The sequence below is a fragment of the Aquarana catesbeiana genome, linkage group LG04 (genome assembly GCF_042186555.1).
Source record: "Aquarana catesbeiana isolate 2022-GZ linkage group LG04, ASM4218655v1, whole genome shotgun sequence".
In the NCBI taxonomy this organism is placed as follows: domain Eukaryota; kingdom Metazoa; phylum Chordata; class Amphibia; order Anura; family Ranidae; genus Aquarana; species Aquarana catesbeiana.
Window position 1 is genome coordinate 372,692,476 of NC_133327.1, and position 23,723 is coordinate 372,716,198.

At 44.7% G+C, this 23,723-nt stretch overlaps 1 protein-coding gene across 2 annotated transcripts in view; it reads left to right on the top strand.

Annotated features, from left to right (window-relative positions):
* The first annotated feature begins 496 nt into the window (after positions 1–496).
* LOC141140194 (sodium-dependent glucose transporter 1-like) overlaps positions 497–23,723 on the top strand; it is a 29,893-nt gene continuing 6,666 nt past the window's right edge. Inside the window, exons 1-2 of one of the 2 annotated variants that reach the window (XM_073627091.1) lie at positions 497–874; positions 15,874–16,042. In XM_073627091.1, coding sequence (XP_073483192.1) covers positions 629–874; positions 15,874–16,042 — 415 coding nt within the window. In that variant the 5' untranslated portion in view covers positions 497–628. Of the gene's footprint in view, positions 875–914; positions 1,810–15,873; positions 16,043–23,723 lie in introns of those variants that run through there. The other variant, XM_073627092.1, reaches the window with a different exon arrangement.

Consider the following 23,723-nt stretch of genomic DNA (forward strand, 5'->3'; position numbering starts at 1 on the left):
CATTTAGCTGCGTTTACAGGCATTTTTCATTTTGGGCTATTTAAAAAAAAAAAAAAAAAATTTTCAAACGCTTCTAGACACCAACGTGGCACGTAAACGCGGCTAAACGGTCATTTTTAGACGCTGGTTTCTAGCTGTCAAGTTCAATCTTTCAGGAGAGGTTGAACAACTTCCCGTGTACATGAAGCCTAAGCGCTAAAATGCCGAACAAGCCAAATAAATCCCCTAAATTTCAATGGCCCCTGTTCTCATATGAGCGTTCTGTCACCTGAGGCAAACTACCTGTCGCTCAGAGAAGTGCATGAGCTCTTTTTGTCAGATAACAAGCGGTTTTGGCCCCATAGACTCGATTTTGCCATGTCAGTCAGAAGTGGCGGCAACTCTGTGAGAGAAGGGTCAGTGACTTGCTATAAGGTGTGTGTGAGGAACCGCCAGGTGTACACTTAGAGGCCGCCAGCCGAGGACACACGAAAAACCGGGAAGAAGAAGACGATAGGGCCGCCTCTCCCCGCTCCTCCTCCTCCCTCCTAGGCCTGTTACTGCTCGGCTGCTACATCCGGGTTGTTCCCGGAGAAAGAAGGCCGGAGCCTGGGCTAGACATGAGGAGGAACTGATCTGCACCGGGGACATGACGGGGAACTGCAAGAAGAAGAAACAGGTGCGCTTTGCACGGGCGGGAGACGACGAGGCCGGGGAGGAGGAAGAAGACACGCTGTTTGAGAAGCGCCCGGCCAGGCTGAGAGACGAGGGGCTGGAGGACGAGGGGGCAAGGAGCAGAGCCGAGGATGAAGTGCACCTGGTGTCCGGAGGGCAGCAATGCCGGGGGATACGCTGCTGTATCACCACCGTCATGTGCGCTGCCTTCCTGGGGCTGGTAAGAGGAAGTCTCTTCTTCATGTCTTCTATAGAGCAGTGTTCCCCAACCCCCGGGCCGTGGCTTGTTTGCAGCCGGGCCGCGAAGGCTGCACTGTCTGACGTGCGACGGCGGGCAAGCAGAGAGATGACATCTCTCACCGCCTGCCTGGAACATCGCTCTTCTGCCCACACAGCGGGGCTGCTACATTGCAGTAAGGCGGGGGAGCAGAGAGATGAGATCATCTCTCACCGCCCACCCGGATCACCGCTCTTCCGCCCACACAGCGGAGCCGCTACACTGCTGGAGGTGAGGCAGGACAGCAGACAGATGAGCTCACCGAGCCCGCATCACCGCTGTTCTCACTGGCATGTGCTGCCACCACAGCAGGTGACAAACCACATCCGGTGGCAGGTGGAAAACCAAATCTAGTGCCAGGTGGCAAACCAGACCTGGTGGCAGGAGGCAAACCAAATCTGGTGGCAGGCGACGTGGCAAGCAACAATCCACATCTGGTGGAAGGTAACGTGGCAAGCGTCAATCCACATCTGGTGGCAGGTGACATGGCAAGTGACTAACCACATCTTGTGGCAATCCACATCTGGTGGCAGGTGGCAATCCACATCTGGTGGCAGGTGACATGGCAAGTGACTAACCACATCTGGTGGCAGGTGGCAATCCACATCTGGTGGCAGGTGACGTGGCAGGTGGCAATCCACATCTGGTGGCAAGTGACTAACCACATCTGGTGGCAGGTGGCAATCCACATCTGGTGGCAGGTGACGTGGCAAGTGACAAACAGCATTAGGAGGCAGGCGACGTGGAAAGTGTAAAACCAAATCTGGTGGCAGGTGACGTGGCAAGTGACAAACAGCATTTGGAGGCAGGCGATGTGAAAGTGTAGCAGGCAAGGTAGCAAGTAACACTCTTCATCTGATGGCAGATTCTGGATTATGGTGAGTTGAAGTATTTAATTGTATATTACAATGTAATGACAGAAATAATGAGCTTCAATCATCGTGACACCATTTCAGCCATAGTGCTGGGATGATTGAAGCTCTAATACCAGCCGTTTCCCCGACAAATTGCCTGTGAAAAGCCGCATAAACCCCACCCGGGCCTTGGCACACTTTTATTCCACAATGCCGTCCTCGGTGCCAAAAAGGTTGGAGACCACTGCTATAGAGAACATTCCAGGGGCAGGATTTCTATAGTATACCTGTGGATTCTTCCCTCCACCTCATTCATGCCATGTCTCAGGCACCCCTCACAAGCTGCCAATGACCCAGTCACACCAAGCAAGGAGCAGAATCGTGCCTGTTTCCCTAAGGGCCCGTTCACACTGGGGTGGTTTGCAGGCACTATTGCGCTAATAATAGCGCCTGCAAACCGACCCAAAAGTGGCGCTGCTTTGTTTCCAGTGTGAAAGCCCTGAGGGCTTTCAAACTGGAGCGGTGCGCTAGCAGGACGGTAAAAAAAAGTCCTGCTAGCAGCAACTTCGGAGCAGTGAAGAAGCGGAGTGTATACCGCTGGCAAAGCACCTCTGCAGAGGCGCTTTGCGATGGTTTTTAACCCTTTCTCGGCCGCTAGCGGGGGGTAAAACTGCCCCGCTAGCGGCCGAATACCGACGGTAAAGCGCCACTTTAAGACCACTTTCATACCGAGCTGCCCATAGCGTCGGCGGTAAAACGCTGCTATTTTTAGTGGTGTTTTACCGTCAGATTTGCCGCGCATTTGGGGCGCTTTTACCCCCGCTAGCGGCCGAAAAAGGGTTAAGACCGCCCGCAATGCGCCGCAATAGCGGCGTTTTACCGGCGGTATCCCAGCTCTGCCCCATTGATTTCAATGGGGAGGAGCGGTAAACACACTGCTCCTTCACTGCTCCAAAGAAGCTGCTGGCAAGACTTTTCCTGACGTCCTGCCAGCACACCGCTCCAGTGTGTAAACCCTCGGGCTTACACACTGGAGACAATGGAGCAGCTGTTTGAGGGCGGATTGCAGGCGCTATTTTTAACGCTATAGCGTCTGCAAAACGCCCTCGGTTTGAAAGGGGTCTCGGTGAAGATGCCAGCGCCTGCACCCTCAGCCGATAGACAAATCAGTTAGGGGTGCGAACATCGTGGGATGCCTGGAGAGGTAAGTGTCCAGATATTTAAAAGTCAGCAGCTACAGTATTTGTAGCTGTTGCCTTATAATTTCAATTTCTTTTCCGGCTGGAACTTGGCTTTAGCCACCTCAATACTGGGCACTTACTCCCTCTTCCTGCCCAGGCCATTTTTCAGCTTTCAGCGCTGTCACACTTTGAATGACAATTGCGTGGTCGTGCTAACTGTAATCATGTGAAATTGTTATAATTTTCTTCAAACAAATAGAGATTTCTTTTGGTGGTATTTAATAATTCCTGGGTTTTTTATTTCCCCCCCCCCCAAAAAAAGACCAATAATTTTGAAAAAAAAAAGTTTTACTTAGTTTCTGTCAGTAAATTTTGTAAATAAGTAATTAGAGGTCGACCGATATGGGTTTTTCTCTGGCCGATGCCAAAGCCGATATTTAGAAATCGCGGTGGCCGATGGCCGATATATGATGCCGATTTTTTTGGGCCGATATATGATGCCGATTTTTTTGGGCCAATATATTAGGCCGATTTTTTTGGGCCAATATATTAGGCCGATTTTTTTTTTTTTTTTTTCCCCCTTCATCTCATAAAATCTAACAGTTAGACCCCTTTCACACTGGGGTATTTTTCAGGCGCCTTTGGGCTAAAAATAGCGCCTGTAAACGGCTCCCCTGCAGTCTGTGTGAAAGCTCGAGTGCTTTCACACTGAGGTGATGCGCTGGCAGGATGTTAAAAAAAAGTCCTGCAAGCAGCATCTTTGGAGCGGTGTATAACCACTCCTCCACCACTCCTGCCCATTGAAATGAATGCGCACCGCTGCCGAAGCGCCTGCAAAGCATTTCGGCAGCAGAGCTTCAGGGGCGCATTTAACCCCTTCTTCGGCCGCTAGCTGGGTTATAAGTGCTCCGCTAGCAGCAGAATAGCGCCGCTAAAATGACGGTAAAGCGCCGCTAAAATTAACAGCGTTTTACCGTGAACGCATGCCCGCTCCAGTGTGAAAGCAGCCTTAAGTAATAAGTGATACAGAAAATTTTTTATATTTAAACATTTATTAAACAAAACAAACCTCCAATCAGTTCACTTGTATGTAGAATTTAGATTAAAAAAAAATAACGATATCTTAAATATTAAATACACAAAAACAGGTAATCAAAACTTTTGGACGAAAAAAAATGGGCTAACTTTACTGCTTTTTTTTCTTTTAAATTTCATTAGTGTATTTTTTTTTTTAAAAATTGCGTTTGAAAGACCGCTGCGCAAATACTGTGTGACATAAAATATCGCAACAACCGTTATTTTATTCCCTAGGGTCTCTGCTAAAAAATAATGTTTGGTGGTTCTAAGTGATTTTCTAGCAGAAAATACAGGATTTTTACTTGTAAGCAACAAGTGTCAGAAAAGATTTAGTCTTTAAATGGTTAAACTGAAAACTTCTCCACGGAGTTCAGTCTATTGATAAAAGAACCTGAAAGAGATACAATGTATCTTCTTATCAGACTTGGCAGGCTGCCCAGAGGAGGAGAGAAGAAAACTTCAGACAACTTGCAATTGACTTCTATTACAGAAGTCATTTGCAAGTCCCGCTGAATCGGCTTTTTTTATCAGCACAATCGGCCGATGCCGATTAAGTAAAAAAAGCCAAATATCGGCCGATATATCGGTCGACCTCTATAAGTAATGTTTCTCCTTCGCTGGTGGGCATTGATGTGCAGCAGTGATGTGCATTGATGGGCAGCACTGATTGCTGGCACTGGTTGGCACTGATTGCTGGCACTGGTGGGCACCTAATTGTAATCAGGGCACTGATGATCAGTGCCCTGATTACATACCTAGCTGTCCCCTATGAGGAGATGCCGCTGATCGGCTCTCCTCTCCTCACACTCTGTCAGTGTGAAGTGAGGCGCGCCGATTACCGGCATCTCCGTGTTTACATGTGACCGGCTGTGATTGGACACAGCCGATCACATGGTACACAGATCGGGGTTGTGCCATGTCCTAGCAACACGGCGCGGCCACCGGGGGCACGTGAGAGTGATCGTTCTGGGAAGCCGTCGTATGACGTCCACCCAAGTGGTTAAAGAGAAGGTCCAGCCCCCCCCCCCAAAAAAAATTAAGTGGGCAGCTACAAATCCCGGTAAGGGAACCCGGCAGTGAACCCAGTTCCCTACTGCTCATGCACAAAGTGTGCTTTCTAATTGATCCGGTGGCAGAAGAGGGGACCGAACTCCTGAGAAACCGGGCCGCGGCCCCATCTCCCAGAAGTGGGGACCGGTACCTGTCAAAAACAGGTACCCCTACCCCCTGAAAGGTGCCAAATGTGGCACCGGAGGGGGGAGGAGACGGATAAGCGGAAGTATGGGCAAAAGAGTTTTTTTCATTTTGGATCTATTTCCGCTAGAGAAGTCTGTTAAAATGAATACAAAAGTGTTATGCCCTGTACACACGGTCGGATTTTCCGATGGAAAATGTCCGATCGGAGCGTGTTGTCGGAAATTCTGACCGTGTGTGGGCTCCATCGGACATTTTCCATCGGATTTTCTGACACACAAAGTTGGAGAGCAGGAGATAAAATTTTCCGACAACAAAATCCGTTGTCGGAAATTCCGATCGTGTGTACACAAATCCGACGGACAAAGTGCCACGCATGCTCAGAATAAATAAAGAGATGAAAGCTATTGGCCACTGCCCCGTTTATAGTCCCGACGTACGTGTTTTACGTCACCGCGCTCAGAACGATCGGATTTTCCGACAACTTTGTGTGACCGTGTGTATGCAAGACAAGTTTGAGCCAACATCCGTCGGAAAAAATCCTAGGATTTTGTTGTCGGAATGTCCGAACAAAGTCCGACCGTGTGTACGCCCTATTACTGTTACGATGGACAAATCGGACACCTAACTGACACTTTTTTAAAAAAAATTATATTGTTTATTTTTGCAAAACAAGGTAACATGTCCTATTAGGCATTGCCACAGGTATAAAAGTTGAAGATCCAAAGGACATGTATAACATGTGCAAGCACACAAAACGCAACAACATACTATTAATGCACACTCCGTTAGGCGGTTGCAGCAACCTTAAGGGCATATACATAGACCTAAAGAATAAAATAACTTAAGAGGTAGGTTGCGGAGCCACTCCTGGACTGTCAAAGACAGAGTGGAAAAGTTTACAATAATGTGGCCTTTCTGGCCCCAAAGTTGAGGGAGGGGAGCCAAAATAGCCTCCATCAGACCTCCCCCAATAGGCCACCACCACAAGGGCCACACACAGAAATATTTAAGTGCTGAGAATGAGGATTTAGGATCATTTTTGAAAGGTGACCTCCCCTACCATAGTGAAACATTAGGTCAGTATGTCAATCCTATGTATAGCCTAAGAACCATACATTTAAAAGGAAGAAAAACATTGTAAAAATCCAAGTAAGAACAAAAAGGAAAAGAAAATCAGGTACGTACCTACAATTTTCACTGTTGACCCAATCGTTCACACCAATGTCCGCCGATGTGCTGTAAGGAAGGTGGTAAAGCAGAGGAATGCCTCTCCCATGCTGAGAAAAGACTCTAGCTCACTGCTGCCGAGAACACATTTACTGTCTAAGGGAGGGTTCCGCCAGTTCCAGAAGTGCCAAATCCAGACTAGAGGAAACCAACCTTGGGTCGTAAACATGATCTAGCCATGTTGCCCATATGCTGGTGAAGCGGTCACGTTTACCCTTGCAAGTTGCTGTCAAGTCCTCTGCATCCCTGATATCATTCACCTCACGTATCCACTCCCGGCTGGGAACTTATGTGTGCTTCCATTAAATTGGCAGGAAACGCTTAGCTGCATTCAGAAGATGAGGTAATACCCTTTTTTTTTATACTAACTAATCGGCAAAGGAGGGATATGAAAGAAAAAAATGTACCGGCATAGGGGAATGTCTAAGCCAAGGACATCTTGTATTTGGACTTTAATGTCCTTTCAAAAGGGTTCTATCACAGGGAATTCCCACCATCTATATGGCCGCAGCCTCGCCAGCATAGGTCAGAGGTAGAGGGGTATATTCGTGACCTGGTTGGCGGGCACTCTGTAACAGCATGATAGGATCTTGTAGTTTGTCTCTTGTATTTTAAAATCTAGTGAACTAAAATGAGTAAACTGGTACAGGTGGGTCAGCTGAGCCTCAGAGAACACAAGCCCCAAGTTGCATTCCTATGCCCGGAGATACACAGGTTTGGCGTTAGGAGTGGGGGAACCTAACAGTTGATCTAGTTCAAAAGCCATATGGGGTATAGGTTCTTCAGCTATAAAAATACATTCAAAGGGTGTGAGAGAGGATTTGGCTCTAATGGCACAGCCACGCTCCGCAAAAAAATAGTTGTTTAATGCCAGAAGTCCATAAGGAAACCACCACGCCAGGCTTTTAAAACCTCAAAGGTCAGCCGTTTACCATTCTCCTTGAATTTGCCACAGCTGGCATTGCCATCGTCCGCCCATGGTCCAAAGAAAGCGATTTGTTCGCCAGGGGGAAACCAAAGAAACCCCCCAAACGGAGCCAACGGGGACACAGGTGGGCCAGGTCCAACAACTTGTTAATCCGATCCCAAACTCTAAAAGCATGGGTCGTAAAGGGGGAGTGCTATCTGACAACCCCCTGTGTTACCGGGCCAACCACGCTAACTGACACCTTTCGGGGACCAGTGACACTAATACAGTGATCGGTGCTAAAAAACAAAATGCACTGTTACTGTACTAATGACACTGGCAGGGAAGGGTTTGGCATCAGGGGTGATCAAAGGGTAAAATGTGTTCCCTATGAGTGCTTTCTAACTGTGGAGGATGTGCTTTTACTAAAGGAAAACGGAGATCTGTGTTTCTGTAAGCATAAACACAAGATCTCCTCCATTTCCCCTCACTTTCCTTGTTTACATAGAAAGACCACTGTTTTGCCTCTCCTCACAAACGACCCGAACGATCGCTGATGGCCGACGTACATCGCATCCGCCGGACTTGCTAATTGGCTTCCGCTGTGCCCAATCACAGCGGGGCTCTGGTGGCGTGCCCTGGAGCCAAATAGGAAATCATGTACAGGTACGTGATTTTGCAATTAACGGCCACCCTGCAGCAGTATATGTACGTGGGGCAGTCCTTAAGCGGCTAAGCTTGGTACACACTAGCGGTTTATTTTCGTTCAGCATGTTGAAGATCTCAGCAGGAGCCGATGTACTAACTATGCAATGTTAGTACAGCGACCTCCCCTCCTGAGCTGTTGTGACAGGGGGACCACCCCCCTGCCAGGACACACCGGTCAGTGCTCTCAGCTTTGCTTTGGAGCAGGCATCCCTAAATGGTGGCCCACGGTCCAAACAACCAATTACCAGCTTGCTGCTTCCGTCCTCCATTCAGATCTGCTGTGCCTCCCGTCGTCCTCTCTGTCTAAGGTAGGGAAGATGCAATGTGGAAAGGGGGAGAGGCGCTGAGTACTGAAATGAAAAGATTGAGTACTCTAATGTGCTTGGGGGCTCAGTACTGTAATGTGTGGGGGGAGTTAAGGCTGAGTCCTGTAATGTCAGGAGGGGTGAGTACTGTAATGTGGGGGGCTTGAGGACTGTAATGTGGGGGAACTGAATACTGTATTGGTGGATGGAGGACAATAATGTGGGGGATATGAGTACTGTAATGAGGGGCTGAGGATCGTAATGTAGGTAAGCGGAGCACTGTAATGGGGGGGGTGGGGTCGAGGACAGTAATGTGGGGGAGCTGAATACTGTATTGGGGGATGAAGGGCAATAATGTGGGGGATATGAGTACTGTAATGGGGGGGCTGGGGACAGTAGTGGGGGGGGTGAGGACAGTAACATGGGGGGGCTAAGTACAGTACTGTTGGAGGGTGTTAATGTCAAGGGAGTTTGAGAACACTACGGTAAAAGGGGGGATCTTGATGTGAAGGGAACTGTGATGTGTAGTGGACACTGTGGGACTGATGTAAGGAAGAGATTGTGATATGGGGATCAGTTCAGATCTATGCATGCGCATTTGCTTGTGCATGTCACAGGTAGGTCAGGCCATTCATTTTAATGGGCTGCACTACCCATGAGAGATGCGGGGAAACAAGTCCCTGGCCCCTTTTTTTTTTTTTTTTTTTTTAAATTGTGCAGCACCAAGCTGCATGGTGCTGCTGGACCATGCAATTTGGTGCACGCATGTGCTAAAGTGTGGCGTGTTTCTCTGCGGGTCAGGAACATGTGCAATTTCGGCTTGCACAGGAGTCCTATGTGTCTTTGGCTCAGTTTCAGGGCCAAATTCAGGCAAAAATTTGACCGGGACAGACTTGTCCCTGAAACAAAGAACTGAGACGCACCGGACCCCCGCTGCGAGCTGCATCTGTCGTAGGTGTGAACCCAGCCTTAAGGTTAGTAGCACCTCCAAAATGTGATATGAAATTAGATGTGTAATTAATGCCCCTGGAACACCTGAAGGTGCTCCTTGGATTTTGGGCCCCTCTATGCATCTAGACTGTGAAACAGTCACATACAGTGCCTTGCAAAAGTATTATTCCCCTCGGCATTTCTCGTGTTTTGTTACATTACAGCCTTTAGTTCAATCTTTTTTTAATCTGAATTATATGTGATGGATCAGAACACAATAGTCTAAGTTGGTGAAGTAAAATTAGAAAAATATATACATAAAACAATGTTTCAGAAATAAAAAACTGATAATTGGCATGTGTGTGTATGTATTCACCCCCTTTGTTATGAAGCCCATAAAAAGCTCTGGTGCAACCAATTACCTTCAGAAGTCACATAATTAGTGAAATGATGTCCACCTGTGTGCAATCTAAGTGTCACGTGATCTGTCATTACATATACACACCTTTTTGAAAGGCCCCAGAGGCTGCAACACCTAAAGCAAGAGGCTCCACTAACCAAACACTGCCATGAAGACGAAGGAACTCTCCAAGCAAGTAAGGGACAATGTTGTTGAGAAGTCAGGGTTGGGTTAAAAAAAACAAAAAAAAAAAAAAACAATCTTTGATGATCCCTAGGAGCACCATCAAATCTATTATAACCAAATGGAAAGAACATGGCACAACAGCAAACCTGCCAAGAGATGACGCACACCAAAACTCACGAACCGGGCAAGGAGGGCATTAATCAGAGAGGTAGCACCTACCTAAGGTAATCCTGGAGAAGCTGCAGAGTTCCACAGCAGAGACTGGAGTATTTGTACATAGGACGACAATAAGCCGAATGCTCCATAGAGTTGGGCTTTATGGCAGAGTGGCCAGAAGAAAGCCATTACTTTCAGCAAAAAACAAACTGGCATGTTTTGAGTTTGCGAAAAGGCATGTGGGAGACACCCAAAATGTATGGATATTGACTTTTTCTGTTATTTTGTCCTATTTGTTGTTTGCTTCACAATAAAAAAAAAAATCTTCAAAGTTGTGGGCATGTTCTGTAAATTAAATGATGCAAATCCTCAAACAATCCATGTTAATTCCAGGTTGTGAGGCAACAAAACACAAAAAATGCCATTGGGGTGAATACTTTTGCAAGGCACTGTATGTGGTATCTGCATAATTAAGAGGTGTAGAAAATGTGTTTTTGGGGTGTCATTTTAACCACTTCCATACCAGGCACTTACCCCCTTACTGCCCAGGACAATTTTTAGCTTTCAGCGCTGTTGCACTTTGACCGACAATTGCGCGGTTATGCAGCACTGTACCCAAACTAATTTTTTTTTGTGATTTTCTTCCCACAAATAGAGCTTTCTTTTGGTGGTATTTTATCACCTCTGTGGTTTTTAATTTGTGCGCTATAAATGAAAAAACCGTCAATTAAAAGAAAAAAACTGATTGGCACTGATAGGTGGCATTGGATAGGCAGCACTGATGAGCTACTGACAGGCATTACTGGCACTTTGGGGCACTGAGAGGCATTACTGATGGGGCACTGGCACTTGTTTGGACACTGGTCAGCACTGTTGTGGGCACTGACAGGCATTTATTATGGGGACAGGCTGGCAGGTGTTGGGCACTGATTGGCACCTTTTGATGGGGGCTGTGCTGATTATCAGCACAGACCCCCCCCCCCTCTGACAGGGAGAGCCGCCGATCGGCTCTCCCTGTCAGCGTGAACCAAGGAAAGCCATTTACCGGCACTTCCTGGTTCACGATGTGATCAGCTGATCATGTGGTAAGAAGCCTCTGTCAGAGGCTTCACACCATGATCGGAGTTGCAGTGTGTCAGACTGACACACAGCACCTCTGATCGCCGTGCTACACGCCCCCGCGGGCACATGCCAGCTGTGATATCCTGATCACGTCATATGACGTCCGGTCAGGATATCACAACCACTTTGCCGCCGTCATTCTGCTATATGGCGGGCGGCGTGTGGTTAAGTATGCCTTTGCTGTGTTAAAATGACAACTTTGTGGGAAAAAAAATTAATTTCTCAATTTTCAAAAAAATTGTGACAAAAACTACCTCTTACTAAATACCTTGGACTGTCGACTTTCTGGGGAAAAAAAGGCTAATTTTTTGGGTGGTATTTGTACTATCCTGGCATTAATTTAGGCAGTCAGTACATCAAGACTGATCAATTTTCAAATATATATATATATTTCACAGACTAAATAATATACACGGATTTGGGTTATTTTTTACCAAAGAAACATGACAATCCTTTTTGGCCTAAGTTTATGAAGAAAGATTGATTATTTGCAAAATGTTATAACAGAAACAAAGAAAAACAGGGTTTATTCAAAATATTTAAAAAAAAAACAGTGGTGTTTACATACCACCAAAGGAAAGCTCTGTCTCAAAAAAAATTTGTAAAAATTTCAAGTAATTGTCATTTAGCCCAGGTTCACATTGCATGTCAAATCACATGCCAAATTGGCGGCCATTGCCGCCAATGGCACTGTCCAAAGCGCTCTGGGGCTGCACCGATTCCCAAAAGTAGTTTCTGTACTACTTTTGGCGACTTGGGGTGCGATTTGTATAGACATCTGTGCAGCAACCCGCACAGATGTCTCTGAAATCGCCCCCAAAGTCGGACTAATATGCGGGAATCGATTTCATTCCTGCTGTCAGTGTGAACCTGGGCTTAGTGTGACGGCTCTGAAATCTGAAAAATTACCTGGGCAGGACAGGTGGGAATGTTGTATTAAACTTTTTAAATTTAATATGATAAATTTAAATGAATATGAATTTATTTATCTATGTCTTCACACTGGTCTGTTGCTCTTCCGCTGTGAAGTTAAAAATCTTGCTGCATTTGTGGTCAGTCAAAAAAAAAAAAAACATACTAAAAATGCACCTCCCTGTTGAAATGCAATGAAAAAGCAGCAATAATGCACCATGTTATTTTTTTGATGTGGTTTTTGATTCACATGACCTATGGAAAACACAATAAGCACAGTAAAAGCGTTTTGGGCACCATTATCGGCACTTTTTTTTTTTTTTTTCTTTATCGGGAAAATGCCGAAAACACCATTTTTGGTTGATATGTTTTGGCTGCCGAAATTTCAATGCATCTCTATTTTTGGAGAGGTAATTTGTTACTTTTAAAGGGTAAGTTCATCTTTACAGAAAAATCTGTAAGGTGAACTTACACAGGACCCCCCCCCCCCCCCAGTCCCGCTGACCTGCAGCGTGGCAATCTCCCATTCTGAGCCCTACTATAGCTGCGTCACGGGTCCGGGGCTTAGAAATCCCCGCAGCTTCATCTACAAAATGTACCCCGTCAGGAGGGACATTTAGGAGCATTCTAATTGGTTGGCCAATCTGAACCTGCGTAGCCTGTCCTGTCAGTGGGGAAGAAGACGCGTGAATGCCGAGTGGATTTTTCTTCTGTAAAGGTGAACTTACACTTTAACCACTTCTTCAGCCCCGGAAGAATTGGCTGCTCAATGACCAGGCCATTTTTTTACGATACGGCACTGCGCCGCTTTAACTGACAATTGCTTGGTCGTGCGACGTTGTACCCAAACAAAATTGATGTCTTTTTTTCCCCCTCAATTAGAGCTTTCTTTTGGTATTTGATCACTTCTGCGATTTTTATTTATTGTGCTATAAACAAAAGAGCGACAATTTTGAAAAAAACACTATATCTTTTGCTTTTTGTGAAAAAGAGGGGATAGGTATGGCGCCGCTCTTATTAAGAGGTGACCTACAACCTCTAAATACTTGAGGCGTGTGTGTCACGGGTGCGTTTAGTGCAAAAAGTGACACATCGCAGACAAGGAGGTACTTGCAGAATACAGGACAGGAAGCTTCCTCCCACTCCACAGGCTGCACAGTGGCTCATACTGTTAAGGTGATATACCTCCTTGTGGGGTGAATAATAGCAGTGAGTGCGTTTCCTATGGGGCACTGTTTTCCAAGAAGCACAGAACAATTTGAAGGAGCACATTGTCACTTTATTGGACTTTTTTTTTATACACCAGGGTTTAAGGACGGTATATGCATATTTCTGAACCCAGTTTCATAGCAACAATACACACCAGTCATATACCAGTCATATATGTTGGATTTTTTTGCACAGAAATGTCACTTTGAATTGCAGGTTTTGCACAGGATTGTGTTTATTTTATTTTTGTTTGAACATACCAATATGTAATATTTATAAGCAGTTAGGAAGTTTACATAGTAGGATTTTTTTGTGGATTTTTGTGAACCTACAAATATTTATTTTCTGCACTTTTATTGTCACTTTTTGCACTAAATGCACCCGTGACACACACCCCTAAAGTATTTAGAGGTTGTAGGTCACCTCTTAATAAGAGCAGCGCCATACCTGACCCCTCTTTTTCACATTTCTTCTAGATTCACCTTAGGGTGAATTTATTGATAGAGGCTGCAGCTCCTCATTTTTCATTTTCACCATAAGCGCGGGGGTCTAATAATTTTTTCATCTTTTGCTATAATAAATATCCCCAATTAAAAAAAAAAAAAAATCATTTTCCTCAGTTTAGGCCCATATGTATTCTACATATTTTTGGTAAAAAAAAATCGCAATAAGTGTATATTGATTTGGTTTGTGCAAAAGTCATAACGTCTACAAAATAGGGGATAGATTTATGGCATTTTTTTTATTATTATTATAAATTTATAAATATACATACACAGATTCATGCATACATATTTTTTTTTTACTAGTAATGGCAGTGATCTGCGATATTGTGGCGGCCAAATTGGACACATTTTTGAGACCATTGACAATTTTATACAGCGATCAGTGCTATAAAAATGCACTGATTACTGTAAAAATGTCATTGGCAGGGAAGGGGTTAACACTAGGGGGGGATCAAGGGCTTAACTGTGTTCCCTAGGTGTGTTATAACTGTAGGGGGGATAGGACTGACTAGCGGAGGAGAGAGATCGGTATTCATACTTAGTATGAACACACGATCTGTCTCCTCTCCCCTGAGAGAACCGGGATTTTTGTGTTTACACACACAGATCCCGGTTCTCGCTCTGTAACGAGCGATTGCGGGTGCCCGGTGTTCAGCGCGCGCGCCGGGCATTCGCTGCGGGCGCGCATGCCCCTCCTACAGCATCTTAAAGGGCCGACGTACAGTTACCGCTTTTCGCCCAGGGGAGCCAACCTGCCGCAGTATAACTGTGGCGGCCGGTTGGGAACTGGTTAAAGTAACAAATTGCCTCTTATTTTTGAATACAGATATCCACCTGCTTATACTTCTCAACTTAAATCCTGTGTAAAATAATGGCTCGGTCTCCCTTATCTTCATTTTGTAAGACTGGTGGCTGCTATGCCTGCTCCTTTCGTGAGCTACTGGTCATATAACCTCCCCTACGATGTTCCTTGTTTAGTAAACGGTGACGTAATTCTGTTGCCACTCCCTATTATAGGAGGTTCTAGGCATCTCAGATTCCCGATGTGCCTTGCCCACTAACCTAGTGTAGTTTGATTGACAGGCTGAGCAGTGTGCAGTGATGTGGGTGTATTCAAAAGGCTTTGACTGGCAAACTAAGGATCATGGGAAGTACTCGGCATGCAGTGAGGGCAACAAATAGTTCTGGGGGTCTCAAACCTGCCAGTCTAATGCCCTGTACACACGGTCGGACATTGATCGGACATTCCGACAACAAAATCCATGGATTTTTTCCAACGGATGTTGGCTCAAACTTGTCTTACATACACACGGTCACACAAAGTTGTCGGAAAATCCGATCGTTCTGAACGCGATGATGTAAAACACGTACGGCGGGACTATAAACAGGGCAGTAGCCAATAGCTTTCGTCTCTTAATTTATTCTGAGCATGTGTGGCACTTTGTGCGTCGGATTTGTGTACACAGGATCGGAATTTCCAACAACGGATTTTGTTGTCGGAAAATTTTATAGCAAGCTCTCAAACTTTGTGTGTCGGAAATTCCGATGGAAAATGTGTGATGGAGCCCACACACGGTCGGAATTTCCGACAACAAGGTTCTATCACACATTTTCCCTCGGAAAATCCGACCGTGTGTACAGGGCATTAGGCCCCTTTCACAGGAAAAACAGGCGGATCAGAGTGGGCCACCCATTGACTTCTATGGGCAGGCGGATATCAGCGTAGATGTGCCCTCTGACACCCGCCTGCTATCCGATCCGACATGGTCCGCTCAAAACAGGCGGATGGTGATATGTTCGCCATCCATCCAGCGTATCGGATAAAAACGGACAGGCTGTCCGTTTTCATCCGATCTTGCCATAGAGAACAGTGGAGCTCTGACAGGTCCATCCGTGCACAGTGAGCAGAGACGGACCTAACATCTGCCTGCTCAGCGGGGATCAAGCTGGCGGAGTCCATCCAGCGGATCCGCTCCATGTGAAAAGGGCCTTATTTGCAATGAGAATTGAGTCAGATTGCAGACAATTGACTTTGACTTTTAATAAATTTTATCTCTTCTTTTAGGGAATGGCAATTTCTGTCTTGGGGCCAACGTTCCCTGATGTGGCTGCTAATGTAGACAGCACTGTAGGAAACATTTCTTACATTTTTGTGGGACGCTCCATGGGGTATCTTGGAGGCTCTGTCTTGGGAGGTGTCCTCTTTGACCGTATGAATCAACACTTGCTGTTGGGTATGTATAAACTGTGTAACACCGATATGTATTTTATTGCTTTTTTTTTTTTTTAAAGGAAGAAATGGCTAAGTATATACAGTAAATGCTTACTCTGAATACAGTTGACTTTTTTCATAGTATATTGCTGAGCTTACTTGGGCTCCGTTCACATCTCCGCATTATGAATTGCGGGTGGAATCGCTGCGATTCTGCCCACGATTCACAATAGCGGCAAATTGCAGGATGCCCGTGAGTTCCCGTTGCGTTACCCGTTGATTTTAATAGCACCCCAAGCGCGGCACGGTTTTCCCACGATTCGTTGGGTGACAGTCACGGTAAAAACGTGCGAACAGAATGGCGGGACGCCCCTCGCCCAAAAGAAATACAGGAGCTTCTTATGGGCATCCTGCGATTCTATTTGCGTGCTTTTATTGTGATTGACGTCCCCATACGCGGAGATGTGAACGGAGCCTAATCTTTGAAATATATACTTTTTTCGAGGTTTTATCTGTATTTCTAAGATGATAGCTTGTGATCCAAAATACCATGACATCATTTACATGTCGCAAAGTAAAAGCTTGACACAGATATTGCACAGTTGTCAGCTGTGTATCCTCTTCATGACGTCCTCTGGCAGCCCTTTAAGTGAGCCTAAATGGTGGGAGGTGCAGAGGCTTCCAATTCACTTGACCACTGTGATTAGAATTCACAGTGGTCACATGATCGGGAGCCTGTCCTGCTGGCTCCTAACTTGGACAATGACCAAGAGCTGTTGGAGACAACTTTGCCAGTGTGCTGGAAGCGTGCAGCGTTTGTGCTTTCAGCACACAGCCTCAAACCACTGTGGACACGTGCGATGGCTAGGTTTTAGGGCCCCTTTTTTCCTACCGCTGTATGCATGCGGTCAGGAAGAGGATATTTACATTTGAACTGCTTATCTTTTTCTTTGCAGGGAAAAACATCTGCTTTACTTTACTTTTACATAGGACCCCAACAGCAGCTCATATTTACCCCTCCTTCATTCCCCTGCAACTTCGTTCACCTCCCGGTAATGAAGAAAAATATTTGGTACTTCTGCCTATAGGGAGCATGTTACTCACTCCTTTTCTTCCATGTGACAGTGCTGCTGTAATGATTGGGACAAATGGCCATTCAGGCACCCTCACTTGGGGCAGACAGAGTCCTGAGCCCTGTGTAAGCTCCTTGTTGCATCTTTAAGCTTACACAGGGCTAAATCTGTTAGCTCAGAGTGGCAGGAGAACAACAGGTTCCTTTAATACCCAACTCCCCAGCAGCATATAATTCATTTCACTGATGCGCCGCTCAATTCACCTGCTGAGAGTGAATGTCACTGGCATAGCTTACACGGGATTGTGAATTCCTTTGTGATGAAACTCATTTGCCCAGTGCTGTCATGTGTCTGTGTAACATGCCTCTCCATACATGGTAGCATTGGGTATTTTCTTTGGTTCCTGGCTTTAAACAGAGCATTTTTGGAGTAAAGCAAGGGTAAGTATAGCTGTTGGGGGGGTAAAGCAACTCTGCATTGCCCTGAATTTGGCAAAACATGGGTTTTCTTCAAGGCAAACTAATAAACTTGCCCCTCTTTTCCAATACCACTGACCAAGGAAGTCCACTGAGATTTCAAGGAACCTTTAGACATCTTGACTGTTGCCTGCTGAGTTTTGCAGTTGGACAATAAAAACCTGGTTTTGCTCAACCACCCCTCAAAATGATATAATATATCAAAATCTATATACTTCAACTCACTGGGCTCGCAGGAATCATCATTTTATTGTTTATCAAACATGTAAATACTTAAAATTGGTAACATAACACACTATTGCACACACACCTAAAAATATTCATACACCTCACTCGCAGAATAAGACACATCGTACCCATAATATATATGTATACTCACAAATTGTGTATGTATATGAAGGTGAACCGAGGTACTAGACTCGTGATCCAGCAGAGTGTCATGGGTTGGGCCTATAAATCCCCAAAGTAATACTGTACATGGATTTAGAAAAAGGATGCTTGAACTAGTGTCCAGAGTAATTCTCCAAAAAAGTCCAGACTGTGTAATCTGAGAAGAGAATCCTTGACCGTGGTATACTGGTTCTACCTCCTGATAGACTCCTGAGAGATAGTGTTCCAGAGGAGAATCAGTCAATGGCTAAATATATATTTTGACTCCATTGGCAGGGAATCTGCCTGTGTAGGATAGCCATAGGAAGTATGAAAGTTCCTCCCTCACACTCCAGTAATTCCAAGTTGCATAGAGTAAACGCATTCACACCAGCACTATGAAATTAGCTGCTAATATCCTGGTTGCTAAGCAAGCAAAGTCCATATAGTTCATTTAAATATTGTCAGGCAGTCCATATAATAGTATTCATGCATAAATACTTATCGATTCCAGAAGCCTGTGGGAATCTTGGTCCACAATCCAGTCAGAGGAATAATATCCTTTTGTCTTGGAGCATTATTTGATCCTTTGTCTTGGAGCATTATTTGATCTCCCAAGCCACCAGTGATGGATAGTGAGGAGGTGGACAGACAAAATGGCCTGACCAGCTTTGCCGTACACGGGGTGGCTGCTTCAGAAGCAAATGGGGGCCAGAAAGGTCACCATGTGCTTAAATATAGTTTGAAAATGGCCATCGCACTGCCAAAACACGTGATGTTGCCACGCATGTGATGTCATTGTGCACGTGGCATCATGCACGTGATGTGGCAGCCATAATCCAGCGCAGCCCTCTACCAGGAAATTCAAGAGCACTTCATGCTTCCCTCTGCTGACCTACTTTATGGAGATGCTGATTTAGTTTTCCAGCAGGACTTGTCACCTGTCCACACTGCCAAAAGTACTAATACCTGGTTTAATGATCATGGTATACCCGTGCTTGATTGGCCAGCAAACTCGCCTGACCTAAACCCCATAAAGAATCTGTGGGGTATTGTCAAGAGGAAGATAATAGACACCAGACCCAACAATTCAGTCGAGCTGAAGGCCGCTATCAAAGCAACCTGGGTTTCCATAACACCTCAGCAACGCCACAGGCTGATCGCCTCCATGCCACGCCGCATTGATGCAATAATTGATGCAAAAGGAGCCCTGACAAAGTATTGCGTGCTTACTATACTGTAAATGGACATACTTTCAGTAAGCCAACATTTCTGTATTAAAAATCTTTTTTTTTTTTTTTTTGGTCTTGTGTAATAATCTAAATTTCCGAGATACTGAATTTTGGGTTTTCACTAGCTGTAAGCCATAATCCTCAAAATTAAAAGCAAGAAATGCTTATATATCACTCTGTGTGTAAAATGAATCTATATAATAGGAGTTTCTGTTTTTGAATTGAATTACTGAAATAAATTTTAACTTTTTGATATTCTAATTTTTTGAGATGCACCTGTAAATTATGGGTACGATGTGTTTTTATTCTGCGAGTGAGGTGGAGTAATGTTTTTAGGTGTGCATACAATAGTGTGTTATGGTACTAATTTTAGGTATTTACATGTTTGATGTATACAATAAATTGATGATTCCTTCGAGCCCAGTAAGTTGACGTATATAATTTTTCATATTATATAATTTTGAGAGGTGGTTGAGCAAAATCAGGTTTTAGTGAACTCTTTTGTCCATTTGCCCTTACTGTTGACTCCCACCATTTTGATTTACATTTTTGTAGTTTATGGAGAGGACAATGAGGGGGGTAGTGTTTGGAGGGTTCATTTTCAGTGTTCATAAGTTGCAGTTACAGCCAAAAGTCGTATTGTTTCTGTGGGCACATTAAAGGTATTTTCTAGTTTTACTTTGATATTTTATTCTTCCTTTGAATGATTTCATAAGATTGTAAGGGTTTTTTTTATTTTTTTTTTTATATTTTGATGCTTTGGTGGTTGGCCCACTACTTTCACATGGGGATTTGGGGAAAGACTTCAACCGTGTGTAAGTTCCTCTAGTCAGAACTTACACAAGGCTTTCTTTCCTCTGTTGGGAACTAGTGGCGAAGTGTGAACATAGGTGCCATAGGGTTTCTCATACCTGGTTGATTCAATGCCAGAAGTCATGTGATGTGTGTACAGTGCATGCTTTTAGGTTAGTGTTGGGAAGCAAAAATGCACCACAAAAGAATAGGTGGTGAGAAGCTGAAGGAAGAAGGTGGTTTTGCCAGCAAAATATGTTTTCCCAGCCAAACCTTGCTAGCCAATCAGACACAACTCTGTTTGCACAGCTTAGTGCTGCAGCTGACTTAAAGCTGAACTAAACCCTCCTATCCATTACAGCCAAGAAAGCTGCCATCTTTGCCTCAGTTTGATTTGTATTTGCCATAGTGCTGCACATGTGATCAGCTATGACACCAGCCATTTGATGCCTTGACAGTTTGGTTGGAAGCACAAGCGGCTGATACAGTTATCCTTCACAGCATGCCTTGAATGTAACTATTTTGCTAAACAGTTAAAACGGAACTGAAGTTCCACTATAAGAAACAGCGAGCAGGCAGGCTTTTATTTCATCATGCATTGTCTCTTCTGCAATAAAATGCCCCTACCTGCACCTCACTGTCTTCTCAGGTGCTGTAAACTGAGCTGCACATGTGAAGCTGAGCTTACAGTGCTGGGCCTGTCTCTTGGATACTGGGGTGACTGGCTCCTGCGGAGATATGACATCATCCCCCGCCTGTCAATGAAGACGACCAAAAACCGGCACTCAGAAAAAGATGCCAGCATCGGCGAAGGACCATTGGATGAGTGAATATTCACCATTTTAGTTTTGCTTTAAATCGATGGGTTTAGTTCCGCTTTAAGCAGGAAACTTAAACAGACTCTTGGAATTCCAGTACAGCTGTAAAGTTTCTGTGGGCTCAATTCACTAAAGAGTATCGCATGAGCTAATTGGATCACGTGACAACTTTTTTCCAATTCTTGTGCGATATTCAAAATATTAATATACAGCATAAACTGACTCTAGAGTCAATTCACTAAACTATATAAATTAATAAATACGTTCATTGAAAAGTCGTGGTCCAGCCATGCGTTAATCAAGGAATATATTGTGTATGTGTGTGTGTATGTGTTATATATATATATATATATATATTATATCAGTGGGGACGGAAAGTATTCAGACCCCCTTTTTCACTCTGTTATCATTTAAGTTCTTTTTTTTTTTTCCTAATTAATACCCCATATTGACAGAAAAACACGGAATTGTTGACCTTTTTGCAGATTTATTAAAAAAGAAAAACTGAAATATCACATTATTATTATTATTATTATTATACAGTATTTATATAGCGCCAACAGTTTACGTAGCGCTTTACAACTTGAGGGTAGACAGTACAAATACAATACAATTTGATACAGTAGGAATCAGAGGGCCCTGCTCCTTAGAGCTTACAATCTAAGAGGGAAGGTCAAGAGATACAAGAGGTAATAACTGTGGGTGATGTGCTGATTGAGAAGATAAATGTACAGTTGTTAGGTGGGGGCCAGATAGGCTTCTCTGAAGAGATGAGTTTTCAGGGATCGTCTGAAAGTGGATAAAGTAGGAGAAAATCGGACGGATTGGGGTAGAGCATTCCAGAGGATGGGGGAGGCTCTGGAGAAGTCCTGAAGGTGAGCATGGGATGAGGTGACAAGGAAGTTTGAGAGCAGGAGGTCTTGGGAGGAGCGAAGAGAACGATTAGGTTGGTATTTTGTGACTAGGTTAGAGATGTAGCTAGGGGCCAGGTTGTGGATGGCTTTGTAAGTTATAGTTAGTATCTTGAATTTAATTCGGTGACTGAGTGGCAGCCAATGGAGGGATTGGCAGAGGGGTGTAGCAGACGCTGAGCGGTTTGTGTGGTGGATGAGCCTGGCCGCAGCGTTCATGATGGACTGAAGTGGGGATAGCCTATTTAGAGGTAAACCAATGAGGAGGGAGTTGCAGTAGTCAAGGCGGGAGATGACCAGGGAGTGGATTAGAAGCTTTGTGGTGTCATTGGTTAGGAAGGGGCGTATCTTGGAGATGTTGCGAAGACAGAGGCGGCAAGCTTTGGATAGTGATAGAATGTGGGGTCGAAAGGTTAGTTCAGAGTCCAGGATTACACGTAGGACCTTGGCGTGGGGAGATGGGTTGATAGTTGAGCCGTTGATCTTGACAGGGAGATCAGGGGAAGTGGCACCTGAGGGAGGAAATATCATGAGCTCAGTTTTGGATAGGTTGAGTTTGAGAAAGTGATGTGACAACCAGGCTGATATGTCTGCTAGTAAGTTGGTAATGCGTGAGGAGACAGATGGAGAGAGCTGGGGGGTGGAGAGATAGATTTGGGTGTCATCAGCGTAGAGATGATATTTAAAGCCGTGGGAGGCAATCAACTGACCCAAGGAGGTGGTGTAGATTGAGAAAAGGAGAGGTCCGAGAACAGAACCTTGGGGGACCCCAACGGAGAAAGGAAGAGGAGAGGAGGAAGTAGAGTTGTAAGTGACACTGAAGGAGCGGTGGGATGGGTAGGATGAGAACCAGCGAAGAGTACAGTCACGGAGACCAAAGGAGTGGAGTTTTTTGAGGAGGAGGGGGTGGTCCACTGTGTCAAGGGCAGCATGGTCCTAAGTATTCAGACCCTTTGCTGTGACACTCATATATTTTACTCAGGTGCTGTCCATTTCTTCTGATCATCCTTGAGATGGTTCTACACCTTCATTTGAGTCCAGCTGTGTTTGATTATACTGATTGGACTTGATTAGGAAAGCCACACACCTGTCTATATAAGACTTTGCAGCTCACAGTGCATGTCAGAGCAAATGAGAATCATGAGGTCAAAGGAACTGCCTGAAGAGCTCAGAGACAGAATTGTGGCAAGGCACAGATCTGGCCAAGGTTACAAAAAAAATTTCTGCTGCACTTAAGGTTCCTAAGAGCACAGTGGCCTCCATAATCCTTAAATGGATCTAAGAGAGAAAAGAGGGTTCCCCTAAATGGACTTTTAAGGCACTGAAAATGGTCAAACAAGTAACAAATTTTTATTGAAATTTTTTTTTAAAAGCAAATAAAGCAAGGCATAGGTTATTCATACATCACATATATAACAATACAAAAGGTAAGTGATAGGTACTCTTTACACCCAACGCGTTTCGATATACATGTCAAGATCCTCTTCAGGGGTGTGGAGATTTAAGAGAACCTTTTTCTAAAATAGAATTAAATATACATAGAATCAATTTCAAAGAAACCCAAGACAAAAAATTCATTCAAAGATAGACATTTTAACACTCACGTATTGCTGATTGATAGGGATGTTTAAACAATGATTCGTTGGTTACCATAGGACCTTGCAGTTGGAATGGCATCGGATTACTGGACTGATAATAAATCGATCAAGATAATAAAACGTCTTCCATTTAATCCTTAAATGGAAGACGTTTGGGACGACCAGAACCCTTCCTAGAGCTGGCCGTCTGGCCATACTGAGCTATTGGGGGAGAAGAGCCTTGGTGAGAGAGATAAAGAAGAACCCAAAGATCACTGTGCCTGAGCTCCAGAGATGCAGTCGGGATATGGGAGAAAGTTGTAGAAAGTCAACCATCACTGCAACCCTCCACCAGTCGGTACTTTATGGCAGAGTGGCCCGACGGAAGCCTCTTCTCAGTGCAAGACACATGAAAGCCCGCATGGAGTTTGCTAAAAAAAACACCTGAAGGATTC